Raw genomic sequence first — 25,419 nt, 5'->3', positions numbered from 1 at the left:
CCTTGTCTGTTGTGAGTTTCCCACGCGTGAATAAAACCTTGATTCTTTTACTATACCTCAGATGTTGTTGTGAATAATTGTCAACTTACCATTGACAGTGACCATCCCATGAAGCTGATTGAGAGAATGCCAAGAGGGTGCAAAGCTGTCATCAGAGGAAAAGGTGTCCATTTTGTTGTTTTCAATGTTACTTTTTAGTTAGGATGCCTTTAATATTATTCATATTCTTGCACAGAGATTGGTTTCTCCCTTTTGGAATCTTTGTTTTCCAAATAGATTTGTTTTAGAGAAAATGATTCCATAGAAGAGAAAGTATTTTTTGGCAAATAATGTATAGCCATGTGTAAATTTAAAATGAAATTATAGTAGACAAAGTTCACCTACCACACTAGTAGATTAGTACAAAGCTAACTCTATGGTGAGATGAATATAGCAAAAATTTAATAGGAAATAAACTGAAATAGTTTTGACACTGTTGCGTTTCGCAGAAATGGCTAACCTGTATATATCTTGATTTATAGTATAACACCCTTGGTGAGGAAGGGCCCAGAACGATATTTAAGGTGTTTTTTCCAACCTTTCCAGTGCTGAGCTGCTGCTTCATCCTTCAGTCAAAGCTTAAAGCTCCCCAGTGCGGGTGACCTCTCCACCAGGACCCTATAATGCAGTGTTTGGTGCTGGCATGGCCAACCCTAAGCATTATCAATTGACATTTGTCTAGACCTCAGCAAATACCAAAATCAGTACTTACATGAGACTGATTTTGGGAGACAGACAGGAAAAAAAAAGGGTGTTTTCTCTAGAATGTATTTTAAGGTAAGCACACATTCTCCCTTTATCTTTATTATACGGTACCATAGCCCAAAGCAGGGTTGGGCAAACTTTTTCAGCCAGGAGCCAGAATCTGATATAAAATTTGACAGAGGGGCCGGGTCGATGGGACTAAACGTGTCATCATGATGGCATAACCCTGCCCACTATCCCATCTCAGATCTGAGCCTGAGATGGGAGAGTGGGCGGGTTGTGTGCAGGGACACAGCCGCCCACCTCCATGAGCCAAAATACAAACGGGATGTGTTCCACGGCTCTGGCCAGTGCACCCCTTCCAGCAGGGTCCTTCTCCTGACCCTGCTCGGTGTCCCACCGGCCAGTGCCGCAGACCACCCAATGGGCCAGAGAAACAACCTTATTGGGCCGTAGTTTGCCTCTGCCTGGCCTAAAGCCTTTGGAACTCATTATTTCTTTACAGAACCACACATTAGGTTGCAAAACAAATGGCTATCCCTAAATCTTGGAAGTTCCATGGCTGCAAACAAAGATGTCCAAATTAAATGATGGTTTCATGTAAAAAGCTTCAATTCCTTTAATAAATTAGTCTCGGTGTAACAATGTTACTTTTACAATGTAAATATAATGTGAATAAGCAATGTAAATAAAATGTAAATAAGTATTGGGGAGGACAAATGAACGTTGTACACACAATGCTGTTTTGTTCTATGAAGAGGTGACAGGGGTGAATGAGCAATCTGTGCTCTACTTATGAAAACACAGTGGTTCTTCCCAGGGCAGATTGATGAACAGCATTTGGGCACCCCTGTACAAATGTCAGATTTTCACCATTCGTCATTTGCTGAGTTTGTAAAAAGCTTTACTATTGAGTCATGTATTCATACCGACTATATGATCCTCATTTTTCCATTTGTCCTCTTGCTTCACACAGAGGCATTTTTAAAAAAATTTCCCTATTGTCGTCTTGGAATCGTTCCACTAACGCTACCTTGGAATCCCGCATGTTCACAGTTAAAACAGAGTTTTCGAAAAGGAAGGAGACACATGAAATGAGATATTTCCATGGGATACATGGTGGTATCATCAAGGTAGTATGCCAGGAGTACAGTAAGATCTGCATGCTTGTATACAATTTGGATGCCACCATTAATATTTATGTAAGAAGTATGCACTGGCAGATGGGATAAAGTTGAATTTTTAAGTTTTATTTGTGTTTAAAAGTAACCCCAGGATTGATGGATACAACACAAATCAATGTTGCTATGTAATTAATGCAACCTGTAAATATAACTTACTCATTTATAACAGCAGTAAGCAGTAAAATATTTGTATCACATGTCCGTACCTTCCCTTCTTCATAGCAACCTATGTGAAAAGTTCTTTCTTTCCGTACATGGGTTCTGGAGGTCCTCACATACAATACAAATCTGGGGACCTCTCAAGGTCCAGAAAGGAGTCTGTGAACGATGAATTCTTGGCAAGGGGATTGGGGGGCTAGCTGGTGCAGCTGGATTACCAATACCCTATCTGAAAACAGCAAGTTATAAGGACCTGGACAGCAGATTTTTTTTTTCAGATGGTAAAGAAAAAAAAAATGTCTAGAATAATTTGAGGGATTAGCTACATACTCACTCCTTGCATCAGGGCAACTCATTTCAGGGCACTCAGCCCACTTTTATTCACTCAAAAACATGAAATCATCAATCAGTGGGATGATTTCACAAGGGATTATTATTACACAGTATTTATATAGCACCATCATATTATACAGTGCTGTACAAAGTCCATAGTTGTGTCACTCACTAAGAGGCTCACAATCTAACGTCCCTACCATGGTCATATGTTGTTTATACAGTCCAAGGTTAATTTTGGGAGAAAGACAATTAACCTCACTGCATGTTTTTGGGAGGAAACCCATGCAGACATGGGGAGAACCTGCAAACTCCATGCAGCTAGTGTCCTGGCAGAGATTCAAACCTGGGACCTAGCGCTACAAAGGCAAGAGTGCTACCTCTGAACCACCATGCTGCCCGGGCGATCAGGGACATCACAGTATGTCAGAAAAACACCTTTAGCTTCAGCCTCCTGGCTCTCTCTGACAAACTTGTTCAGAATTGTTGGTCCAGCAGATCCAAATTTTGTGAGACTTCCTTTGTTTCCCACGTTTCCAGGCTTTGCACAGTCTTCCTTTGCTTGTACAGGCCTCACACAGACTTTCTGTCTGAGCCACCTGGTCACAGGCTCCAACTCCACCAAATCTCAAAGACATTATCAGTAGCCAGGTGCACCACAGTACCCCAATTGCTGGCCTGGCAAAGAGATAGAGTGCCTGGCCCACCTATCCTTTCCAAGACCTGGATCGCAAATAAAGAGCTGCAAATATGCAGTGTTACACATACTGACATCCTTATCCAGGCCATTTAACCCCTGTCCCAGGAAATAAGGAAAAACACCTTAAAATAAACATCAAATCCAGTCCTAAACTTCTCGCTATGCTACAATGGGCGATGTACATGCTTTAGATAATAGTCGCTTGAATCAGGGTCAAAATTTGACATGTTTACAATCCAATTGTAATTGATGAATGACCAACTGGGAATGACTGCTGTGTGCTTCTATAAAGGAGAGCACAGTTGGGTGTTGCCTGCTCTTTATCCACTCTCCCTTCCCAATGATCTGTCACTGGAAACACTCACCAAAGGTTGTTTGTAGCATCTGATGTCCATCTGTTATTTGGGAGTGGTAAATTAGGGATAATATTTGATAGGTGATAAGTTTTAAACACTTCAAATAGCTGTAGTTAATTATTTGCCAGTCATATGATTTGCTCAAACAATTTTCAAACACCTGGCAGCTGCCAGGTGTGGCTCACAATAAGCTGTGAATCTTTGTCATTCCTACAGACAACAATCCCATCCAATGTCATCTGATGGCATTCCATCATGTGTTGTATATAAATCCTTTATAAAATGTCAGAAATCATAAGACGCAAAAGTGGAACCTGGGTGTGTCATAAGTTATCAGCCTTGCCAAATGGAAAACCTGTGGCTAAAGGTTGGTACATGGCCAATTTTTTTTTTACTTCCTACTGATTTCTGACCTGGATCTGAAGTGATTCCAAAACAAAGTCTAGATCCATCATCTTTATGAAGCACCTGGACCTGTTTGTAAATCTTGGTATAAAGTACATTGTATTATGTGTACAAATGATGGATTGCATTGGGTTACATTTGAGTCTGATTTATTAAAGCTCTCCAATACTAGAGAATATTGATTATCATGGGAAAACCTGGGTGATCCAGCAAGCCAGGGAAAGATCTGGTCCGGGATTGAAAGCATTTGCCAAAAGGAGGAAAAGGTTTTTAAGAAATGTATTCCGTGTTTGTTGGATCACTCCCATAGTAGTCTATCTTCTCCAGTCTTAGAGAGCGGTAATAAATCAGGCCCATTCTATGTGGTAAAAAAATGGAATATTGCACACAAGTGAGATTCATAGGATCATAATGGAAAGGGCAACAGCTACAGGAACAATTTATAAAATATATTTCCAAAGTTGTAGAAGAAGACAAGCAGGTCCCCCGCAGTACAGGCCGCCTGCAGAAATCTACAGGACTGGGTGGACACAGGACAGTGGCGGGACCCCCCATCCCCATCAAACCCCCCACAACCCTGTCTTTTTTATTATCTCTCCCCCTCTCTTCTCTATTTTTTGCCATTGTTTTTTCTCTCATTCTTTTTTATTCCCCTTCTATCTCTCCCCCTTTATTCTCTTGCTCTCAATTTTCTCTATTCTCTATTTTTATCTCTCCCCCTTTTTTTTAATACCCCGTGCCCCCATTTTCTCTTTTCCTCACTCTCTTTTTTTCACTTTCAACCCTTCCTCCTGTTCCCCCTGAAACAGACAGGATCGTGCAGGTCTGTGTGTGCCGGGCTCTGAGGGCATGCAGTCCTCAGCTTTGCATGGTCGTTGCTTGAATGCCCACCCTCCATTGGCTGTCAACTGAGGACAGTGTTGCAGGCAAGGACCATGCTAGCTGCCTCAGGGGCCCTTGAGGACTGTTTAAGGGCCCTTGTGCAGCTGCTCACACTGCACAGCAATATGTCTGCCCCTCCTACATGTCCAGTCACCCTGCACAAAGAGAGAGCAGCAGTGACTGGTTTGAATTATAGCGGCGCACAGAGGCAAAGTGTCACCAATTGGAGTTACCCTTAAGATGTGTCTAAACCCAAACAAAAATCTAATAATTTGAAGCTCTTAGATATGGTGGCTGCATTTTTTTTCTTTCCTTTATTTACCTAGTAATATGAGAAGTAACATATTTCCTATATCTGGGTGGCGACACTTTTTCTCCTCTGTATCTGTGGGGTCAGCCATGGTTGCAAAACAAGCTAGATATCAACCATGTCTACATTTCTTAATGGTGGATTACTGAAATTAGTATCTAAAAATATACAATTCTTTGTGCTTTCTTATATTGTCACAGGAAGTGACAAGGACACAGAATTTTATGCAAAATATCAGGTATTTTCTGTATTTGCAAAAAAAAAAAATAAGGAGGCCATCACATTTAAAGACGATATATTATCATTTTGTTTTGGGTTTTTATATACTTTAAGGGAATATATAATCAATCTTTTTCTTTATATGTGGAGGCAGCCAAGTTTATTACAAAATTCTTCTATTAATTTCATGTCCTAGTTCCCCATCCAGAAGCTGATCTCTTCGTGTAGGGCTCTGAAAGTCCCCATTTTCCAGCCGCTGGTATCTTAGTACAAGCATAGTGCCCTATGCACATCCTTTAAAAAATCATTTCATTATAATAGTGAATACTTAGCAACTGTCAGCTGAAAATAAACATTTTGAGCCTGATTTAATAAAGCTCTCCAAGGCTGGATAAGAAAGACTATCATGGGAGAACTTGGGCGATCTAGCAAACCTAATTGATTTCTTAGAAATCATTGGGATAGACCATCCAAGTTTTCCTGTGTTGGTCTGTCTTCTCCAGCCTTTTAGAGCTTTAATAAATCAGGCCGATTGTGTAGAAATGTGTGACATACAGTACAGCATATTAGTCAGGGCCAAAAGAATGTAATGTATTAAGCAGGAGGGCTGCCATCAGGAATGGGTAAGGTGCTGTACCAGGCCCCATCAAATCAGGGGCCCGGCAGCTACCCAGCAAGTCTTTGCATCTTTTTCCCTTCCTGCCCATTTATCTAGCTGTCATTACAGTGCAGCTCAGTCTAGGCTTTGTGCAGAGAGTGCGGCTTTATTCAATGGGCCTGATTGATTAAAGTTCCCCAAAATTGGCGAGGATACACTTTCATCAGTGAACCTGGGTGATCCAGCAATCCTGGAATGGATCTGGTCCAGGGATCAAAACATTTGCTAACAACTTACTTTGAAGAAATCCATTCCAGGTTTGCTGGATCACCCAACTTCACTGATGAAAGTGTATCCTCCCCAACCTTGGAGAGCTTTATTAAATCAGGACCAAAACGTCTAGGCAGTTGGCTTAGGCAGCAATCTAACTGACCAGTTCAGGGCCCATTGAAAGATTACAAAAATTAAGATATTTAACTCTTTGTTGCCCATAGCAGAGCCTTGGTGTACCAGGATGTAGGTTTGCTGTATAAGAGCAGATTATGACCTGTGGCGGGAGCCAGCAATTCTACACAGATCCCACCGAATGGCACCTTGCCAGACACACAGCGACTGCACTGCACCACTGGTTGCTTTTTGCATTTCCCACTATGTGGGACATATATCATTACATTATAAATCTGGTAGGTTCACTTTGTATGGAATTTCTTTTTGCTCCTAATTTTGAATATGCTATATAAGTTTATAAATTAAAAACTTATAAATCAGTAAACTGATCTTTTTTTCTATCAGAAACATTCCTTTTTTGTACATTTACCTTTAGGGGTTCGGCATAAGATTACCACTAATATTTCAATGGGAGACATCATATTCTGCATTTGTATAAAAAGGGAAAATCTAACATGGAAACAATTTCAACTTTTCAGTGTTACCCATCTATGTACATACTCTGTACTCTGTTTTTATAACAAGTCTTATTAATAACAAAAAGTGCACAAAAGCATTAGGACATGCATGAAATAGGAGTCCACAAAACTGTATTCTGATATGTATTCACTTTGGCCAATTTCAAAGCTTGGCCAAAGTGAATAAAGTTGACACTATAGTTCTGAAGAGATGGGGTCTGGTACAGTTTTGCAATTAAATAGGGACAGAGACTTTCAATATCCGCAGCTGCTTTCTATGCACTTATCAAATGAGGACTAAGAGAACAGGCCTTTATTGACTATGTGGTACCTCTAAGGACATTGGTACAGATTTCCTGAGTCACATGGGGGCATATTCTTATACCTACCTCCTAGGTGGTACCCCAGCCTATCACTATAAACTGGACAGAGCTCAATGCATGCTGGGCCTGTACTTCCTAATCTTGATAGGCCTTGGGATGTTATGCTCAGATGTCTTAAAGACGTGACATGAAAGCAGTGTTGAAGAGGGCCCAGGTTGAGCTTTTTTACGATCTGTCTAGCCAAACATGATGCTCCCTAGCTATCATTAGTCTCACAAACCATGGTCATCTTGGGGCACTGTGAATTACAAGCCCTGTTACAGGGCAAGTCTAATGGATCAGATCTGGAGGTCTTGACTTTTTGACTAAAACATAATATTTGGCAGCCCTCCAAATGGTCAAATTGGACATTGTTAAGGTAGTTAAGATTGACCATGACTCAGGTTCTCCCTTGTCTTCTCCAAACCAGCCACCAGACAGATTTACTCTATCCAGAAGTGGTTATATAATATTCCTCAACTTTGAGTTTCAAAGGTCCCCATCTGAATGATGAAAATAATGCATCTCCTTGCCTTTTTTCTACCTGTGGTCAACCAACATTGAAAGTTCTTCTTCTTACTTACAAAATTTCCAGTACTCAATTTAAGGTCACAAGTTCTTAATCCTCTATTCCGGCCTGGCCTCGCCAAAACCACCAAACTGGACATCAGTACAGACAAACTCATCTCTCAGGAATGGATACTTCTTTGAATGTACTCATATCTAACACAAGGGGCAAAACTCAATGGACATTCTCATAGAGTTTTTTTTATCCCACTTTATGTCCTCAGGCAATGAAGTCAATGATACTGGCGCTAAAGATAGAACGATGAGATTCCAGAAAAATTTTGGGTAAAACAGGAAACACAAAAGAAATCAGTTTTTGTTCCCAATTTGTTCACTAGGATATCTTTACTCTCTATGACCTTGTTCACTGCTCGAGCCTTAAGCTGCGTACACACGTCAGATTTTTATGGCCCCATAATCGGCATCGGCCAGATATCGGGCGAAAATCTGGCGTGTGTACAGTAGGTGTCATACATTGTCCGAACCACCGTCCTGGCCGATCCACGGACGATGAACGAGGACCGATCCTAATGCAAGGGAAGGGGGAGAGCGACGGAGCGTATGTACAGCATCGTTCATGCATCGTGTAGTCCTTTGTCGTTGGAAAGGATCGTGAAAGATCCTTTCCAACGACAAAAATTGCACGTGTGTACGTGGCTTTATACCTCTTGGTTGATGAACTCCTTGCCTTTGGCTGAGTGCTCATCGTTATACCAGTTGGACTACTGTTGTCCTGTTTTGGAGAGTTGCATGTAGTACAGGTTATATACACCTGCAGGGACCTACTTGGGAAGCTTTCCCTGTGACTGCAGGGGACCCCAGGGGCAGGGAGATAAGGAGAGAAAATGCTTACCTCCTTCCTTTCCCCTCCATTGCTCATAGCCCAACTGCTACCCCTTCTATCCTCTTAACCCCATGAAGAGGAGCACAGCACTGAAATACAAATGTATAATATCTCTCCAAGCATCGGGTGCTTCTTTTCCCTGCACTGGCTCACTATCACTCACTTCAGTTCAGCTCCATTTTTACATCACATGACATACAAACAATGGGAACTAAAGTGAGGTGAGTGATAGCAGGCTGATGGTTAGAAGATTAGAACACAATGTTGGGAGAGGCAATATTTTTTTTTCACCATCACTGCGCTACTATGCAATAGGGGGAAGGGGGCCATGATGGTGGTTTCACTAGTAATGTAACTTCTGAGGGATGAGCCCACTGGCAGCAGAGGTCAACTTTGGAAGAGAGGGGGCAACACGGGGCAAGACCTCAAAAGAATCAAATTTGGGCTTGGGGCCTCATATACTAGCACCCCAGGACCATTTTGGGCGCCAAAACAAGGAATACATTGGAAGGTTTTCAAAAATCTTTTCTAGTTGATAAGGATGTCACACTGTAATGTAATCTCTCTCCATCCCTAATCCCCATTAGGGGATTTGCAGCCAAGCCCATATATGTTAATTAGCTGGTGGTCATGTTGTGAAATACCGCTAAAACATATGATTTACAAATAGCTATAAATATAGCAAGTTAGCCAAGATATAGAAAAAATGTAAGATTTTCTAAGTATGAGAGGTGAGGCCCTGAGTTTCCAGGGTTATATCTATGTTAATTATGAGAATATGAGGAAGTAAAGAAAGCTGCTTTTTGTGGCAAAGACGGTTGAATGTATTTAGAAACAAAATATGATACATAGAAACAGTTAACAAAGTCTCCTCTATTGATTGTACTAGACATAGATCTTCTAAGCAGTACATAGGTTGGTTTGACAAAATAAGGCAACTAGGTATTTTATGTACACCTTTTATATTGAAATGTATATTATGGGTATGGTTGTACATGTTAGTAAGAATTTATTAATAATTGTACTAACATGAATTTTGTATATACTTTTGTTAATTAGTTCTACTTGTACATGTCTCTGTAATCCCCTGAGGAAGCCTTATAGGCAAAATGCATCGGGAGCGAGACAAGTTGCCTTATTTTGTCAAACCAACCTATGTACTGCTTAGAAGATCTATGTCTCGTACAACCAATATAGGAGACTTTTGTTAACTTTTTCTATGTATCATATTTTGTTTCTTAATTTATTCAATCATCTTTGCCAAAAAAAGCTGCTTTCTTTCCTTCTTTGTATTTTCATTAATATCGATAGGCTTGGCAAACTGATATCTCTTGTGACCCTCTCTCTAGACTCATACACACAACTCATATCTATGTTAAGATATATTTAATGTATCATATTATTGTGAAAACGTTATCATTTTAACATTTCTTCCTTTCACTATCTTGCAATTTAATCTTTTCTAGTACCCATTTCTGTAAATCATTTCAGGCTGCTTTGCATTTAATAGGCACCACAAGCTGGATATCATTCAGTCAATAAAGTAATCAGGTCTGCTCAAACAATACCGATAGCAGATTGCTAATGACACAAACAAAAAGAGTGGCAGATCCTCTTTTTTATGCAAGAGTAAATTGAAGCACAGAATTTCAAACCTTGTACAGTATAAGAGGAGTATGAATTCACAATGGGGAACCATTGTTGGGATTTTTCCCAAGGCAAGCACAACCATTCGTCTTGGCTACAAACATGTGATGTGTGTACATAGCCTAAGGAGCCTTCAGTGTTCACCAGAGCAAAGAGTGATGGACTTTGCTGTGGCTCCCAGGCTGTGTTTCATGCCTACACATGACTGATAGTACAGGGAATGAAGTCTAGGAAAAACTGATTGTGGATTCCGGCCCTTGATCACTGGATTTGAACAACCCTGATTTAGAACACATATAGATTAAATGTTCAGTGCGCTTTCAGAACTATGTGCACTGCTACCGCCCCCCCTCCCCTGGAACCTAAAATTACCCACCTTCCCCTGTTACTCCAAAAAGACCATTTGTGGTGGCTCCTAATCATCATATGTTCCTCTGCATGCATCCAACAGCCCTGTTGCCACCCATCATGTGGTGATGATATGATTAGGATGTTATAAAACTAAAAACTCTTTGAGGACATTTTGATGGGCACTTTTATACTACACTATACCAAATAATCTTTTTATACTTCTATACTTCATGACTTAGGGTTGCATGACTTAGGGCCAAGGTATGGTGACAATAGCAGAACATACCACACATTGGTACAGCTGTATACTACCTCCAATTGAAGTCCATTTACCAAGGCAATACAGAATCACATTTAGGAAAGCATCAACGCTCTGTGTATACTGGAGGAGACCTCACAGATTAATGCATCTATAAATTTAGGTAACAAGGATGGTTCGTACAGATATGCTGCAGCCATCCTCTTTACCAAATTCTATAGATTTCCAGATGTATTATTTTGCAAGGTATTCTTGGGCATACAAAGGGCCCCTGCTCTGCAATCTCATATTGGAATAAATTGCTGATGTTTTTGAACCTTTTGGTATTGATCATTATTTTCAAATCTTGGTCTACAGCAGCCGATTTTTTGCTGTGAAACGTGTTACATAACAACTAAAGCTACATACACACTTCCACACTGAACGACTGTACACACGAACGATGGTCAACGATCGTCGTCCAATCCGATCCGCCGGTTCGGTCGTTCATTTCCAGGGACTATTCTCGTTCGTCTGCGTCGTTGGTTACTTTTTTTATGAACGATTTTTGCCCAATCGGTCGTTCGTTCGTCGTTCGTTTTGAATGATAAAAATTGGAAGTGTGTACGCAGCTTTAAAAGTGTTGGTTCTGTGGATGCACATGATTTTCTCTCAACAGAGACTTTACCTGTTAACCTTATAACCTAATAGAAACAGATTCTAGCAAATTTAGTTTAATAACCTCTTATGCAAATGTTTGATGAATGTCTCTCATCTATTTATTTTTGCGTAAATTGTGATTTTTTTTTCATTTCATTGAATGCTTGGTACCTTAAAAATCACTGCTTTGAAAAACCTTCCCAATGGTATAATTAGAGTTTTACAGAGAATGGCCCAAAAAAGGGAACATATCCAATCAGTGATAGTTCTCTGGGTGAACCTTGTTTCAGGTGTGGTCTGCAGAAGATCACTGAACACACATCCAGCCTTGAAGCAGTTGGCAGAACCGGCACCTGAAGCTATAATTCACATGGAATCACTAATTGTTTTTACCATTACCTCCAAACTTTCCTACATCCAACTCAAAAGTTCCAAAATAAAAAAACAGATCACAAAAAAAAACCCAAAAAAACAAAAACAAAGTAATAGCAGCAAGTTACCAAACATTTATTACCATTCAGTTCATGATCATTGAAGCCACAAAAGTGAAAATTGATATGGAGTTTGTAGAACAATTCACTTTGAAATGCCCTCAGCTGTATCACTACCAGCATTAGATTTCAAATCCTTGTCCAAACTCCAAATAGATTTCATACAGATCCAAGGTCTTTGTGAGGAGCAGTCCAGTGCCCCAATGTCACCGTTAATGTACCCACAGTTCAGATGTGAATCTTTGCCAAACCTTTAAAGACACAAGGAAACGTGCTGAAGATGAAGAAATCAAACAAATCTAAGCCATTTCCAAAAACAGAAAAATCTAGCTGATGGAAAAAGTAGTTTATAATGATTGCTCCCGGATAAAGTTTAGCTTTCCTTTTTGGCAGATTAGCAGATAGGTGCCAGTTTGTAAATTGGTAATTTTGTATGAATGGTTTTTGGTTTCATTTACTGATATGAATAACTGCCTGAAAGGCAATCTCTAAACTGATCATTGGGAAAGAGTAGAGCTATGTGATGAGGGAAGGGGAAAGAGAAAAGGCAGGGGGAGAGTAGAGAAAGGGGAAGAGTAGAGAAAAGGCAAGGCAAGGGCCGAGAAAGGGGAAGAGTAGAGAAAAGGCAAGGCAAGGGCCAAGAAAGGAAAGGGAAGAGAAAGGAATGGGAAGAGAAGAGAAAGGAAAGAGAAGAGACAGGAAAGGGTAGGGTAGGGAAAGGGAAGAGGAAGGAAAGGGAAGTGAAGGAGGAGAAAGGATAAAATAGAGGAGAGAGGAACACCCTAATGAGAGAAAGAAATGGAGAAATATTCAGTGTAAGATAAAGGCTGTATAATTCAGATCAAAACTATAATGTATTGTAACTTTTTGGAAGTAGAAACTGGACTACACACTCACTGGATACTTTATTTGGTATTCTTGCATATCAATTTGTTAATAGAAATGCCTATCACATGGCAGCATTTTCATGACATTGAGGACCTGCTGAAATTTGAGCCAAACATAAGAAGGGGGAAGAAAGGTGAAATAAATGATTTTCATATGGAATAGTTGTTTAATTCGGGCAGGCTGGTGTAGGTATTTTAGAAGCAGGTGGTCGGATTTTCACACACAACCATCTCTAGGGCTAGACCGGTCTGAAAAATTGTTGGTGTCAGATGAGAATGGCCAGACTGGCTTGAGCTGTTGGAAAGACAACCGTTCTTCTTATGACAACTTATTACAACCAAGGTAAAAATAACAGAAAGGGTGCCACTCTTGTCAGCTTAGAACAGGCACCTAAGTGTCACGGATAACAGGGAGGGGAAGGAAACAGAAGGGACTAGGCCTCCAATGACTAGGGAAAAGGGAATGGTCAGCCCTTGCAGACACCCTAACCTCGCCTTAACTCCTAACAGTATGAGTATCCCCTGATAGTGGGAATACTCATACACAGGAACCTAGGCCCTACTAGCCCTGTATAGCCCTAGGAGTAGTGTCTGGCTTGAGACTACTGGTTCATTCCCTGATGAAAGACCCAGTGTCTTCCTGAGGCCTAGTAAACAACAAAAGAACCACAAAACACCTAAACACCAAAAGTATTTCAACTTATCTTAATAGCAGATAAATAAACAGGAATTCAGAACTTATCTTAGTAGCAGATATATAAACATGAACTCAGGATGGCTCAACACACCAGCTCTTCACATCCCAGCAGTGAATATAAACCGCCTAGCATGAAGTGTGAGGCCAGACTAAATGGAGGAGCAGTAATGACCACCAGCTGCACCTGATGCAAGGGGAGCGGTCATTACAAACAACAACATAGAAACAAGTAAAAACAAAGAGACAGATAACCTCACATGCAGCTTCTCTGACAGATCCTCAAACTTCCGTCACGGAAGGGACCGTGACACTAAGGCTACAATCTGCATGAACTCACCAAAGCTGGACAGTGAAAGATTGGAAAAACATTGGCTGATCTGATGAGTCTAAATTTCTGAAGCGGCATTCAGATGTTAGTTTGGCATCAATAACAACAATGAAAGAATTGACGTTGTATCAACGATTCAGGCTGCTGATGGCAGTATAATGGTGTTGGGGATATTTTATTGGCACACAGTTTAAATACCTTTGCCTCACTTAGTATTGTTGCTGACCATGTCTTTCTTTTATGACTGCAGTATCCCCATGATACTATTATGTCAAGAATGCTTCCAAGACCTGGTTGAATCCATATCATGAAGAATTACGGCAGTTTTAAATGCAAAAGGGGGGTCCAACCTGGTACTAGCAAGGTGTATCTAATAATGGGGCTTGTGACATGAATAAATTTTTCACTTGTGAAGTTCATCATTCATTCATCATTACCATACCTTTTTTCTCTATGATTGGACACTCGAGTCAATAACTTGATTAAGAACCAGATTGACTGGTTTACAAGTTTGACATGTTAGAGCTTTGCGCCAATGGCATGACCAATTTCATGAAGAACAGTGTGCATAAAAAAGTGCTAAAATGAAAAAAAAGTAGCTTGCTATTTTATAATAATAAGAGCACTAACATTACAGTATCCATGTAGACCGATCCGTTCACCCACTTCCACTCTCCACTCCCATGGTCCTTTGTTAGTCCAATCCAATAATCCTTATTCAGGTTGAAGAGTTCCTTAATATGTAGCTGTAAGTCAATAAATAAAGTAGCTGTAAGCCAAGAAAATACGTTTCAGAAAAAAAGCTTTTAATCTTCTTGAAACACACGTCCAAAGGTAACATTCAGAGAGAGAAAGAGATTCAGGTTCGATGCTACCTTGGGTTTATGATAATACTTAGGTCTGACAAACCCCAAACTGAGAGGTGGGGTATATGGGGAAGTGGTGCTATACTAAGTGCCACCATATTGCCCAAAATTTGGTCTCCTATTCAGTCTTTGTACATCTGCACCGGCTCACTCAGACCACAATTTGCATTTTACGCCAAAGCAAGTCAAACATCCCACCTCATTTCTTGGCTACAGGACTATTGCAACAAAAGCAGACCTGCCTCCTAAACAGTCCCAGAAAGTTCATAGGACTGTAATGTGCAGGCAGGGCAGTGCTCAATGTAAAAAAAGCAGTGGAGGCTGAGGCTATGGAGTTAAGGGGGGTGGTGGGTACGGGAACGGGGCAAACAAGAGTACCCTCTTTTCCAAAAGCACATATTCTTTTCTAAATGTCTACTTAACCAAATTCCATTATGGAATTTGAAAATATGAATATTCTGAAAATATAAGTATCCCTTATAACAAAAAGAAATTAGGCAAAGCACGTGGCATTCCTACTTTCTTGGTGAGTTATAGCTGATTATTATTCAGATTTACCTAAACCAAGAGCCAAAGAAATCTATTCTTTATTTGTCCTCCTTGGTTGTTTCAGATATAGGCTGGCAGGGGATATCTGACATCTGATGGAATGCCCATACACCAAGGTGGGCTGCATTGTGCCCAGCTCACATTCACTTATCAGTTTGGTGAAAGATTTTGCCAACTTACCAACACAGTGTCATTAATGATCAGCAGAGACCCCCCTTCATTCTTACAGTACGTCTGGCTCTGCTTCCATACATTGAAATTATTTGACAAGAAGTAACACATGTCGTCATATTTTGTCCACTTGTTGGGGCAGGATGGACATTTACAGGCTAGAGAAAACCAGACAGAATGGATGTCAAAATCCTACTGCATTTCAGTTCCACATTCTTTATAGAATATTGACCACATTTTGAACATCCTAGGACTATCCTCAAATACTAAACGTGGACCAGGAGCAAGAAGTTTGTGCAGAAAGAGATGTCACCAAAAGGACATTTGTTGGGATATGGTGGCCACATTAGGTGAGGGTGACCCTGCCTATAATAGGTAAAAAGCGGGCATCTGAATTTAAACGGAGGAGAACCAGAACCAAAGATGACTTCCACTTGCTGGTGGAGACAATTAATCTAATGTGGACAAGGTGAATAATTTTGAATAAAGATGGGACCTGGGTCCATCACCTGACCCCAGAATCAATGCAACATTCACTGCACACCAGTTACTCCTATCACCAAAGAAAGCAAACACTGTTCCTTCTGCAGAGAAAGTGCCTATTTTTGGGATCATGTGGGGCTATCAAAGAAAAGGTAAGAAGGAAGTTGTCAAAAAAAGTTATGTTTCATCAGAAAATTACTCCAAGTTTAAAGTCCCTCGTTGTCAGGGCTGTAATTCATGACTGTTGGTTTCTGTTGGCATTGCAACCCCCCAATACAGCCAGACCTGGCCCCCCTAGATTTCCACCTTTTTTTTGACACCCTTGACCCTTGAAGCCTTTCAATGCAGAGAACATAAATATATTGGAACATTGTTGGAGGAAGGGGATTGAGTTTACAGAGAACTATTGACCACAAGTTTTGTTTTAATTCATGTGCATCAGTGAGTCAGACCATGAACTTGTGTATCTAGATGAGCCTTACTAAACCTTTTTAACATTGGAAACCCTTGAAAAAACTTTCAGATCTTCAGGGAACCCCTTCTATAATTTCTATACCCACACCTCACAGTGTAGTAGTGTGGTGGTCTGCAGGAAGAATGCCTCTTACATTGCTGGCAATTGGGCAGGAAACTATCCCTACAGATAGCCAAAAAGATCTTTAGTGTCAATGGTAATTGACCTGAAATGTCAAAATCACTCATAGCTCAAGGAATCCCTAGGAAACTCTAGAGGAATCCTGGTTGAGAAACACTGATTTAGATAGCTCGGCTGCTGCAAATGTTTTTACTTTTGAATCATGCTTTACTGTGTACCATGAATACTCAGGAAATAACGCTGAAATAATTCCAGCTTACAAGGTTAAAGGAACAGTAACTTATTGAATTATCTCTACTGTTCCTTCCATTACAGATGCCTTGAGAATTGCCATCATCCCACAATTAATCTCTCCCATCCTGGCCCACAAAATGATATCCCATTTGGGGCAGAGAAGTCAGACTGCTCTAGAATCCGTGTTGTTGGGTTTTGTGTGATGGCACCAGTGTGACATCAATTTTGGATTCTTTAGAGGTCATTCTGAATTCATTGATGGGTGTATTTGACTTGCAATTAACTTGCAATTAACCTTCCTCTGACCTGCTTAAAGTAGGTTTAACATTCTTATAGAAATGCAAAAACAGTAGAACGTGAACACAATTGCAAAACCAGCCTATGGAAACAGCATTCTGTTAGTTAAGGCATCACATGAATATTTTTATTATGTTTTGTATTATAAAATGTCTATGTTGGCAGTATTTAAACAGAACCAGTAATTTTCAGGGCACTACCTTCTGTGTATCTCTGTCAAGGTCTAATCCTTGTATAAGCACCTTGTATAAACTGAGCCCCACTACCATCATGACTGCGTTGAAGCCTTGTAATAGGTTGCTTTTGTCCAAGTAATGTCACATTTTCCCCAATACTTGGAATATTGGGTATATTTTGAGGAGTTCAGCAAATGAAGGCTTTCGAAGGCTTTGTGGTGGCCTATTAAAGGGACCTATCCACTCAACCCTGGGTGAATAAAGAGAATATATGAGGCTTAGGCCTCCCAATATTCCAGTTTGAGATGAGCCAGTTTGACTGACCTTTCCACGATTCACTATTCTATAATTGTGTAGCCCTGTTATGGGGGGGGTAATGTAAATGACTCCCACAAAACAAGCTATGGCGCTAACCTGTAAAGACAAAAAGTTAACCAAAAGAACACTGATACCAGAAATAATAACAGCAATATAAAACAACATCTGAGGAACCACTACACCCAGCATGCAACATTAACCATTGCAGCTAAATGAACACACAGTAATAACAATATATACCATCAATAAACAGCAATGAATACAAGTAACAAGCACATAGCAGAGTCCTGAGAAGAATTGTGCACAAATATACCCGGGTATATATACAGTCTATTACCACAAATACCTCCAGTTATGATCAGTATCAGGATGGGTTGCAGAGGCCTCTGGAGTTGATTGTAGCAAAGATGTCCTGATGAGATGATCCTAAAGACAGCGGCAAGGAGATCCTCCAACTGGCAACAGGGCTGTGTATGCTGTGATCCCGGATTGCAGGGATGCTAGCAAAGTCTCTGGAGTTCAGGAACAATCTATCTGTGCTACCACTTAGACCCTAGCAATCACACTAATCTACCAATGCAACCGGACCTCTGCTACCTATGGGCCATAGGATGCCTAACCTATGCTGGATGTGACTAGACAGAGTGTGCAGATCAGGAAAGATAACTGAAAAGGGCAGAGCACATATATATTTGTGTATATAGCTGATACAGTGACTGTAGGGATATCCCAAAGTGATCTCTGATAAGATATCACATATACCCCATTAATACAGAGGGAATTATTATAATAATGCACTACACAAAGACAAGGCAGTCAGTGTGTTCTGGAAGGCATGCAGGCACCTACAATGGCTGAGCACATGTTCTCATCTCTGTCCCTGTACCTCCTGCATTTCTCTAAATCCTGATGGGGTTTCCCAGGCCACTATCAGTGGCAGGAAAACTTCAACAACTTTATTTGCTATTTTTGCTGAAGTTTACAACTTTAAAACAACTTTATTTGCTGAAGTTACAACTCAGCAAGCAGATAGAAAAAGTGCTTATTTCTACATGTAAAAATACAATCATTTTTCAAGGAAATACTTTTTACTCTAAAAAGAAAACTTACAAAACTTTAAAGGCTCCACAATTTAAGAACACAGTTTCTTATGAAGAAACAGAGGAGGCAACTAGGAAATGTGTCAAGAACAATAGATGAGAATTTGGCAAATCTACTCATATCAGATGCAGAGATCTTCTGTGTGTTTTATTTATAAACCTGGAACCAATTATGTTTTTGTGAATATTCGATGTTAAATTGTGGTGCCTTTAAATGTCTTAAGGTAAGAAGTTTCCTTTTTGGAGTAAAAAGTGTACAGTTGTGTGGGGTCACGGCACATTGGGATTCCACTTTATATAAATCTGAGAAGGAATTTTTTGAGAAACACACCTGCACTAAACATTTTAGTTTTATATATTTAGTTCCGCCTTAAAAGCAAACTCTGAGCTAAACTTTGTTTTTTCTTTTTGCTTGGCCACAGGATATCCTTAGCCTTGTGGGTTGAATCACACCTAACATCAGCCTGGGAGATGGAGGACCCTACAGTGAATGCAGAATATACAGAGTATTGCCAACTGTATTGTGTCATTATCACATTTTGTAGAAACCAGCAAAATAACAAGAGCACACTAAAGACTTCTAAAAATGTAGCTTACAAAAAGCTATCAAGAGCCACCAAGGAAATATAAGGGGTTAGAGAATCGGAGGGTTAAACCCAAACCCCCAAACCCAGAATTATTTCCCTCACCAGAATTGTGTGCAGATAAAAGATATACTAGACTGCTTACATGATTGTCTTGCAAAGAAGATACTTATGATAATAATATTGATTGCCAATACTCCCCCAAGCATTGCTCCACAAATCCAGTATTTTTTGCAGAATGTTTTCCACCACACAAATCCACAAGAACAATCCTGTAAACCAAGCATTGTATTAGTAAGGTTTATGTCACACGAATAGAAACCAATCGTCTCACAAAAGGAGACAAAGTGAATTACATGCAAAACATAGACTACAATCTGTCAATCAATAATATTTTACAATTAGATTGCAATGTGTATACCAAGGTAAAAGAGGGAACACACAGAGCTCAGAATAAAGAGTTGTGAGTGGGGAAAAGGACGTACAGTGCAGAGTTCAGAATAAGGTAATTTGTGATAGAAATTGTGGAGTGCAGTATACAGAATGAGCGTACAGCATACAGAAAAGGATAATGTGAAATAGGAAACGTAAAGTGCAGAGTAGAGGATAGAAAGAGAAAATGAATGGTGTAGTTTTCACAATAAGGCAAGATGTAATGGGAAACACACTGTGCAGAATGCAGCATATGACAGGGGTGTTAAACTCAAATACACAGAGGGCCAAATTTAAAAACGTAAACAAAGCTGCAGGGCCAGTTTTTAAATTTATTGAAAAAATTGAAGATGCCTATAAAATCTGCCTGCGTTAAACTGGAAGCCCCCGTAACTCCAAAAGCCTCCTGGCATCTCCCAGGTGTAGCTGATAGGGAGTGCTGGAAATGCCAATGCGGGGCCAAATCTTATGAGTGGCTGGAACTCCCTCTTCATTGAAATAGCACCGCTACTACAATTCCCGGCATTACTTGCGTCTATAAAACAGTCTAATGTGGAGCCACGCATAGCTAGAAAGCCCGCTGGTCTATAGACGCGATTGATGCTGGGAATTGTAGTAGCGGCGCCATTTCAATGCAGTGATGGGCCAGCTGCAGTTCATATCTAAGATTCATTTGGGGGTCAAAAAAGGACCAGAGTTTGACACCCCGGGCATAAGGCAACATGAAATAAGGAATGTACAGCGCAGGATACAGTATAAGCGGATCTAGAATAAAGAAAGAAGTGCAGAGTACAAAATAAGGTGACATGGAAAAAAAATGTACAATGTCGAGTACAATGTAAGGCAATGTGGAATAAGGAATGCACGGCGCAGGATGTAGAAGCAGATGTAGAATAATAAAAAGTAGAGTGCAGAAAAAGGTGATTTGGAATAAGGAACGCACAGAAAAGGTTACAGTATAAGGCAAATCACAGGATAAGGGCAGAGTACAGTATAAGGCAATGTGGAATTAAGAATGCACTGCACAGGATACAGTCTAAGGTGGTTAAAAATATAGAACACATGGGACAGGATACAGAATGAGGTGACATGAAATAAGGAAAAAAGAATGCACAAAATGGGAAAAACAACGCACAGCAGAAAGCACAGTATAAGGCAAAGAGTACAGTGTACGCCAATGTGGAAGAAGGAAAGTACAGTGGAGTACATAGAAAAATAAATGCACAGTGCAGGATACAGTATAAGGTATATAAGTATGTGGAATAAAGAATGCATTGCACAGGATAAATTAAAATGCAATGTAAAAATAAAGAACACACAGCACAGGATACAGTATAATGCAATGTAAAAATAAAGAACACACGGCACAGGATACAGTATAAGGCGATGTGAAATAAAGAACACACGGCACAGGATAAAGTGACATGGAATAAAAAACACACAGTAAGGGGCACCAAATAATGAATAAGGCAGTGTGGAAAAAGAATCCGGAACACAGTATAAGGCAATGTGGAAGAAGGAAAGTAAAGCTGGGAACAATATAAGGTGGCAGGGAAAAAGAAATGCACAATGCATAGTTCAAAATAATGAGATGTGGACTAAGGAACACACAAAAAATAGTACAGAATATTGTAATGTGGAATAGGGAACATAGTGCAGAGTACAGAATAAGAAATAAACACAGAGAACAGTAAATGACATTGTAGAAGAAAAGAGGTGATATGTAAGAAGAAATGCACAGAGCAGAGTATAGAATGAAGTGATGTGGAATAAGTAATGTACATACAACAGAAAAGGGCAATGTGAAAAAGGAATATATAGAACAGAGTGCAATGAAAGGCAATGTGGAATAAGGAATTTAAAGCACAGACTACAAAAAGATGAATAAGGAATGCCCAGCACAGACTACAGAATAAAGTAAAATGGAATAAGGAACACATGGCGCTGAGAACAACTTCATCAAGGTTTTTAACATTTAGACAATGACTAGATCAAACAGGTTTATTCACATTCACACCTTCTCCCCCATCCAGCTGGGCTCTATGATATGCAGATGTGCAATGTAAAAGTCTTAGTGGGGTCAGTGTCACCCTTCTCCCTGGGGCTTTAGGCTTCAGGTGTACAGGGACTTCTCTTTATACCTTACCCAGAGATATAAACCTGTAGTTTTTATATAAGAGTTGTAGCTTGTAGAGTTTGGTACTTCATCAGACTGCCCATAAAAGATGGCACTTACCTTAAGGGTCGGTGTGGATCTGTTAGGTGTAATGTTGCTGTTGCTCGCAGTATTTTGGGGATCATCCTCCTCCTGGGCCTCCTCTTGCTCCTGGTCAGTGTCAGGGTCCTCGGCTTTCCCCCTGGAGTCCTTAAGTAAATACATCTCTACTTCACAATCGTCCTCTGCCGCTGGCTGCAGCGTTCTAGCAGAGCAGGAAGAGTTCATGCAGTTTCTTGTAATACTTATGCTGTGCAAACAGTAATATCACAACACGAATCAACTTGAAATATTTACTTCCTGATTTTAAGGACATTCACTCAGACCTCAGATTGGAGTTTTTGCACCTCCATTGCATCACAACTACCAAATCTGGAATGAATGATCTATTTATAAACAAAAATGTATTTTCTGATCTATTTATAAACACAAACTTCTTTTATAACTTATATAATATATACTTTATAAGTATACTGAGAACAAGACAGGAGATATGATAAAAGTTTTCACAAACAAAAAGATGAGATAACAGTTGCATTTATTACTAGGGATTTAAAACTGTCTATATTTACAAGAAGTTTGTAAAAAAATTCTACTTTCCTACTTAATCTTTACTTAATCTACACCTGTGATCATGAATACATACACCTTGGCTCATTTCCAATTCTTCTATAGGAAAATATCTTTGCTAAGGTGAAACTGGTTAGTCATTTGGAAACTAAAGTGTGACTTCTTATAAGTCTAAAAAGATCTTTCTCTTGTAGCCACTGAAACCAGTGCAAGTAGATCTTCAAGATCTTTAGGATTCCTTTGCAGATTAAGTTTACTCCCTTTATAAAGCAGACCCATGATCACATGTTTAACATTATGTAAAGGGGAGATATCCCTTTTATATATTAGAAAAAAAATTGTTTTTTTTTGGGTAGGTCACCCCCCCCTTTCTGACTTCACTGCCTTGGCGGTAAAGACTGAAAGGGGAAACCAACAGCCTCCTGGGATACCTATGTCACATATCCCAAGAAGCCAATGGCTTTTGCGTCTGGGGCTTTCCTATAATGTAAAAAAAATGGTCAATCTCACACCTGAACAGTGCCAGTTTGGGTGATGTGAGAGGAACCTGGAGAAAAGTAATCCAGCGATGCCCGCGGTGTACCCCAGCAATGCCCTCAGCGTCCTCCAGTATCTGCTTCCCCTGGAAGTGCTGACCGGGCATCGCCAGGCTACACAGATGCCACCCGGCATCTGTGTCTCCAGCGTGTGAATGTTGGGTACACAAGGCCAGGAAAAGCAGATGTCGGACGGGCTGGGCAGTGCAGGTGTGCGGCTGAAAGGCGGGACCAGGTGGGAAATTTAAAATAAGTATTTTTTAAAAAATTATTTAAAAAATATTATTTTATTTAATTTTTATTCAGACCGCCAGGGAGGTTATTTGCCATGCAGCATCCTGGTCCCAACAACAAATCTCTGCCAGGACACTATCTGCATGGAGTTTGCAGGTTTTCACCATGTTTGCATGAGTTTCCTCTGGGTTCTCCATTTTCCTTCAACATTCCAAAAGCATGCAGTTAGGTTAATTGGCTTCACCCCAAAAATTGATCTTAGACTGTAATAATGACATATGACTATGGTAGGGACATTGTATGTATTTCTTCAATTTCGTTTGCTTATATTTATAATATATACTTATATTAGCAAATATTTTCAATCCTAAACCAGACCAATTTCAAGGTTGTTGAATCACCCAAGTTCCCTGTGATAGTCTATTTTCTCCGGTCTTGGGACACTTTATTAAATTAGGCCCGATGTGTTATTTTTTGGCACTTAGTGTTCTTTGTATCACACCATGACCACAGTTATAAAATGTTTTTTGTTTAATTATGCACATGAAACAGAATATATCTTACTTATTCGTCATTTGGACCAATATTTTCCTTTATCTGGAAACAAAGGTTATATCTTTATGCTCACTTGATCCCTTAGGCTCTTTATTAGTTATTGATCTCGATGCGGTCTGGTTGACTCACTCTGCCTTACATTTCCTTGCCCTGCCAGGGTCAGTGTTGATGTAACATTGTGGATTTACTTACCTTAGATCGGTGTCCTTCTACACAGAAATCTGTGTATCCCAACTGGGATATAAATCAATAATATTTATTAACCCGAGTACTAATGTCTTCTGTTCTTTGAGGAAGTATTATTTGAATATGATTCAATAAAAAGAAAGTTGTTTTTAGAAGTTATTGTTACATATTAACTATACTATTATTAACAAAAATAATGTTTGTGTATTGATTCTGTAGTTTAAATTTTAACTGGGACATGGCATCTTAATGGTTGATTGTTCTTTCTGACCCACAAAAGATCAGTCACGCTTGGGGAGAAGGAGCCTCTAGGGGGCACTACAGCTTGCACTGAGGTGGTGTGAGCCCTGAGAATGGCCAGGATGCAGAATCTAAGCAGTAACCAGGTCTTCTCCAGAGCCTCTAGTGGTCAGGATGTTGCGCTGCTGGTTGCTGTCAGGATGTGGTCCTTGAGCACACCAAGGTGGGCAGGATAATTTACGGTACCAAATCACTAGGCAGGAGAATTTTCAAGGAAGGCCACGCAGCAAGCAAGAGAAGTCAGGGACAAACCAGGGGGTCAAATACCAGGGATCCAGGAAATAGAGACCAGTGACATGGGGGCCACTGTAGACACAGAACACAGGAAGCACAGGTGAAATGAGGATCACTGCAGACACAATGGAACACTGAACAGCACAAGGTAATAGGCAGGTAAATACCAGACTAGGCAACAAGGGGTTAATACAGGAACTGGACAGGGAAAGCACTGAATTAATCAACAGGTGTACAGGAAATGCTCAGCAGAGCTAGGGGCTGCGACCCTAGTGGAGACACATTGCCCAAACGCTGAGCCTGAGACAGCTAAATAACCAGGGGTCAATAAAAGGCTATTTCCTGATCAACCAACAGGATGGGCGAAACTAATAAAAGTGGAAGAGCAGCCAAGCCAAGGGTCAGTACTGCCCACATGCACAGGAGAGAGGTATCTGCACTTTAGCAAAGAAGAGATAAGTGTGACAAGATCATTAAAAAATGATACATACAATGTGATGTTATTTCATCTGCAGTGAATATGGCCTTTAATATTATTAATGTCCAAATATTGCGCTTTGTTTTTTTTTTCCAAATCTGAGAAAGGCAATACTTTTTTGTACAAATATGATATGTAAAGTCAATATAAATATTGTTTATTATGTCATAATGTTAAATCTCCCCACTAATGGCAACCACCATCTACTACAGTTTGCAGCAAGCTAATAGATTTTGTACTAATATGTCATGCGACTGCACTTTTAGGTGAGTATGACCTTTTCCTGACCATCAAATGATATGATGGAATAAATATGTAAGTAGTTGAATGTTTACAAATAAGATTGTATTTAAAACGTACCTAAACTCTGAAATTTCACATTACATAAAAGGGTAGACAAAGTAAAAATTCTGTTTGTGTTTGTTTTAAGTGCAACACC

At 40.0% G+C, this 25,419-nt stretch overlaps 1 protein-coding gene across 1 annotated transcript; it reads right to left on the bottom strand.

Moving 5' to 3' along the window:
- Positions 1-11,950: 11,950 nt before the first annotated feature.
- LOC140328011 (C-type lectin domain family 2 member B-like) lies at positions 11,951-22,130 on the bottom strand. Its single transcript, XM_072407287.1, has 5 exons — positions 21,909-22,130; positions 19,386-19,512; positions 15,463-15,611; positions 14,498-14,613; positions 11,951-12,206 (listed from the first exon to the last, which is right to left on the bottom strand). Exons 1-5 carry the CDS (start codon positions 22,113-22,115, stop codon positions 12,041-12,043), a joined length of 765 nt encoding a protein of 254 aa, XP_072263388.1. The 5' UTR covers positions 22,116-22,130; the 3' UTR covers positions 11,951-12,040.
- Between the last annotated feature and the right edge of the window lie 3,289 nt (positions 22,131-25,419).

This window comes from Pyxicephalus adspersus, chromosome 4 (genome assembly GCF_032062135.1).
Source record: "Pyxicephalus adspersus chromosome 4, UCB_Pads_2.0, whole genome shotgun sequence".
NCBI classification, from domain to species: domain Eukaryota; kingdom Metazoa; phylum Chordata; class Amphibia; order Anura; family Pyxicephalidae; genus Pyxicephalus; species Pyxicephalus adspersus.
This window is presented reverse-complemented; position numbering and strand designations above follow the sequence as displayed.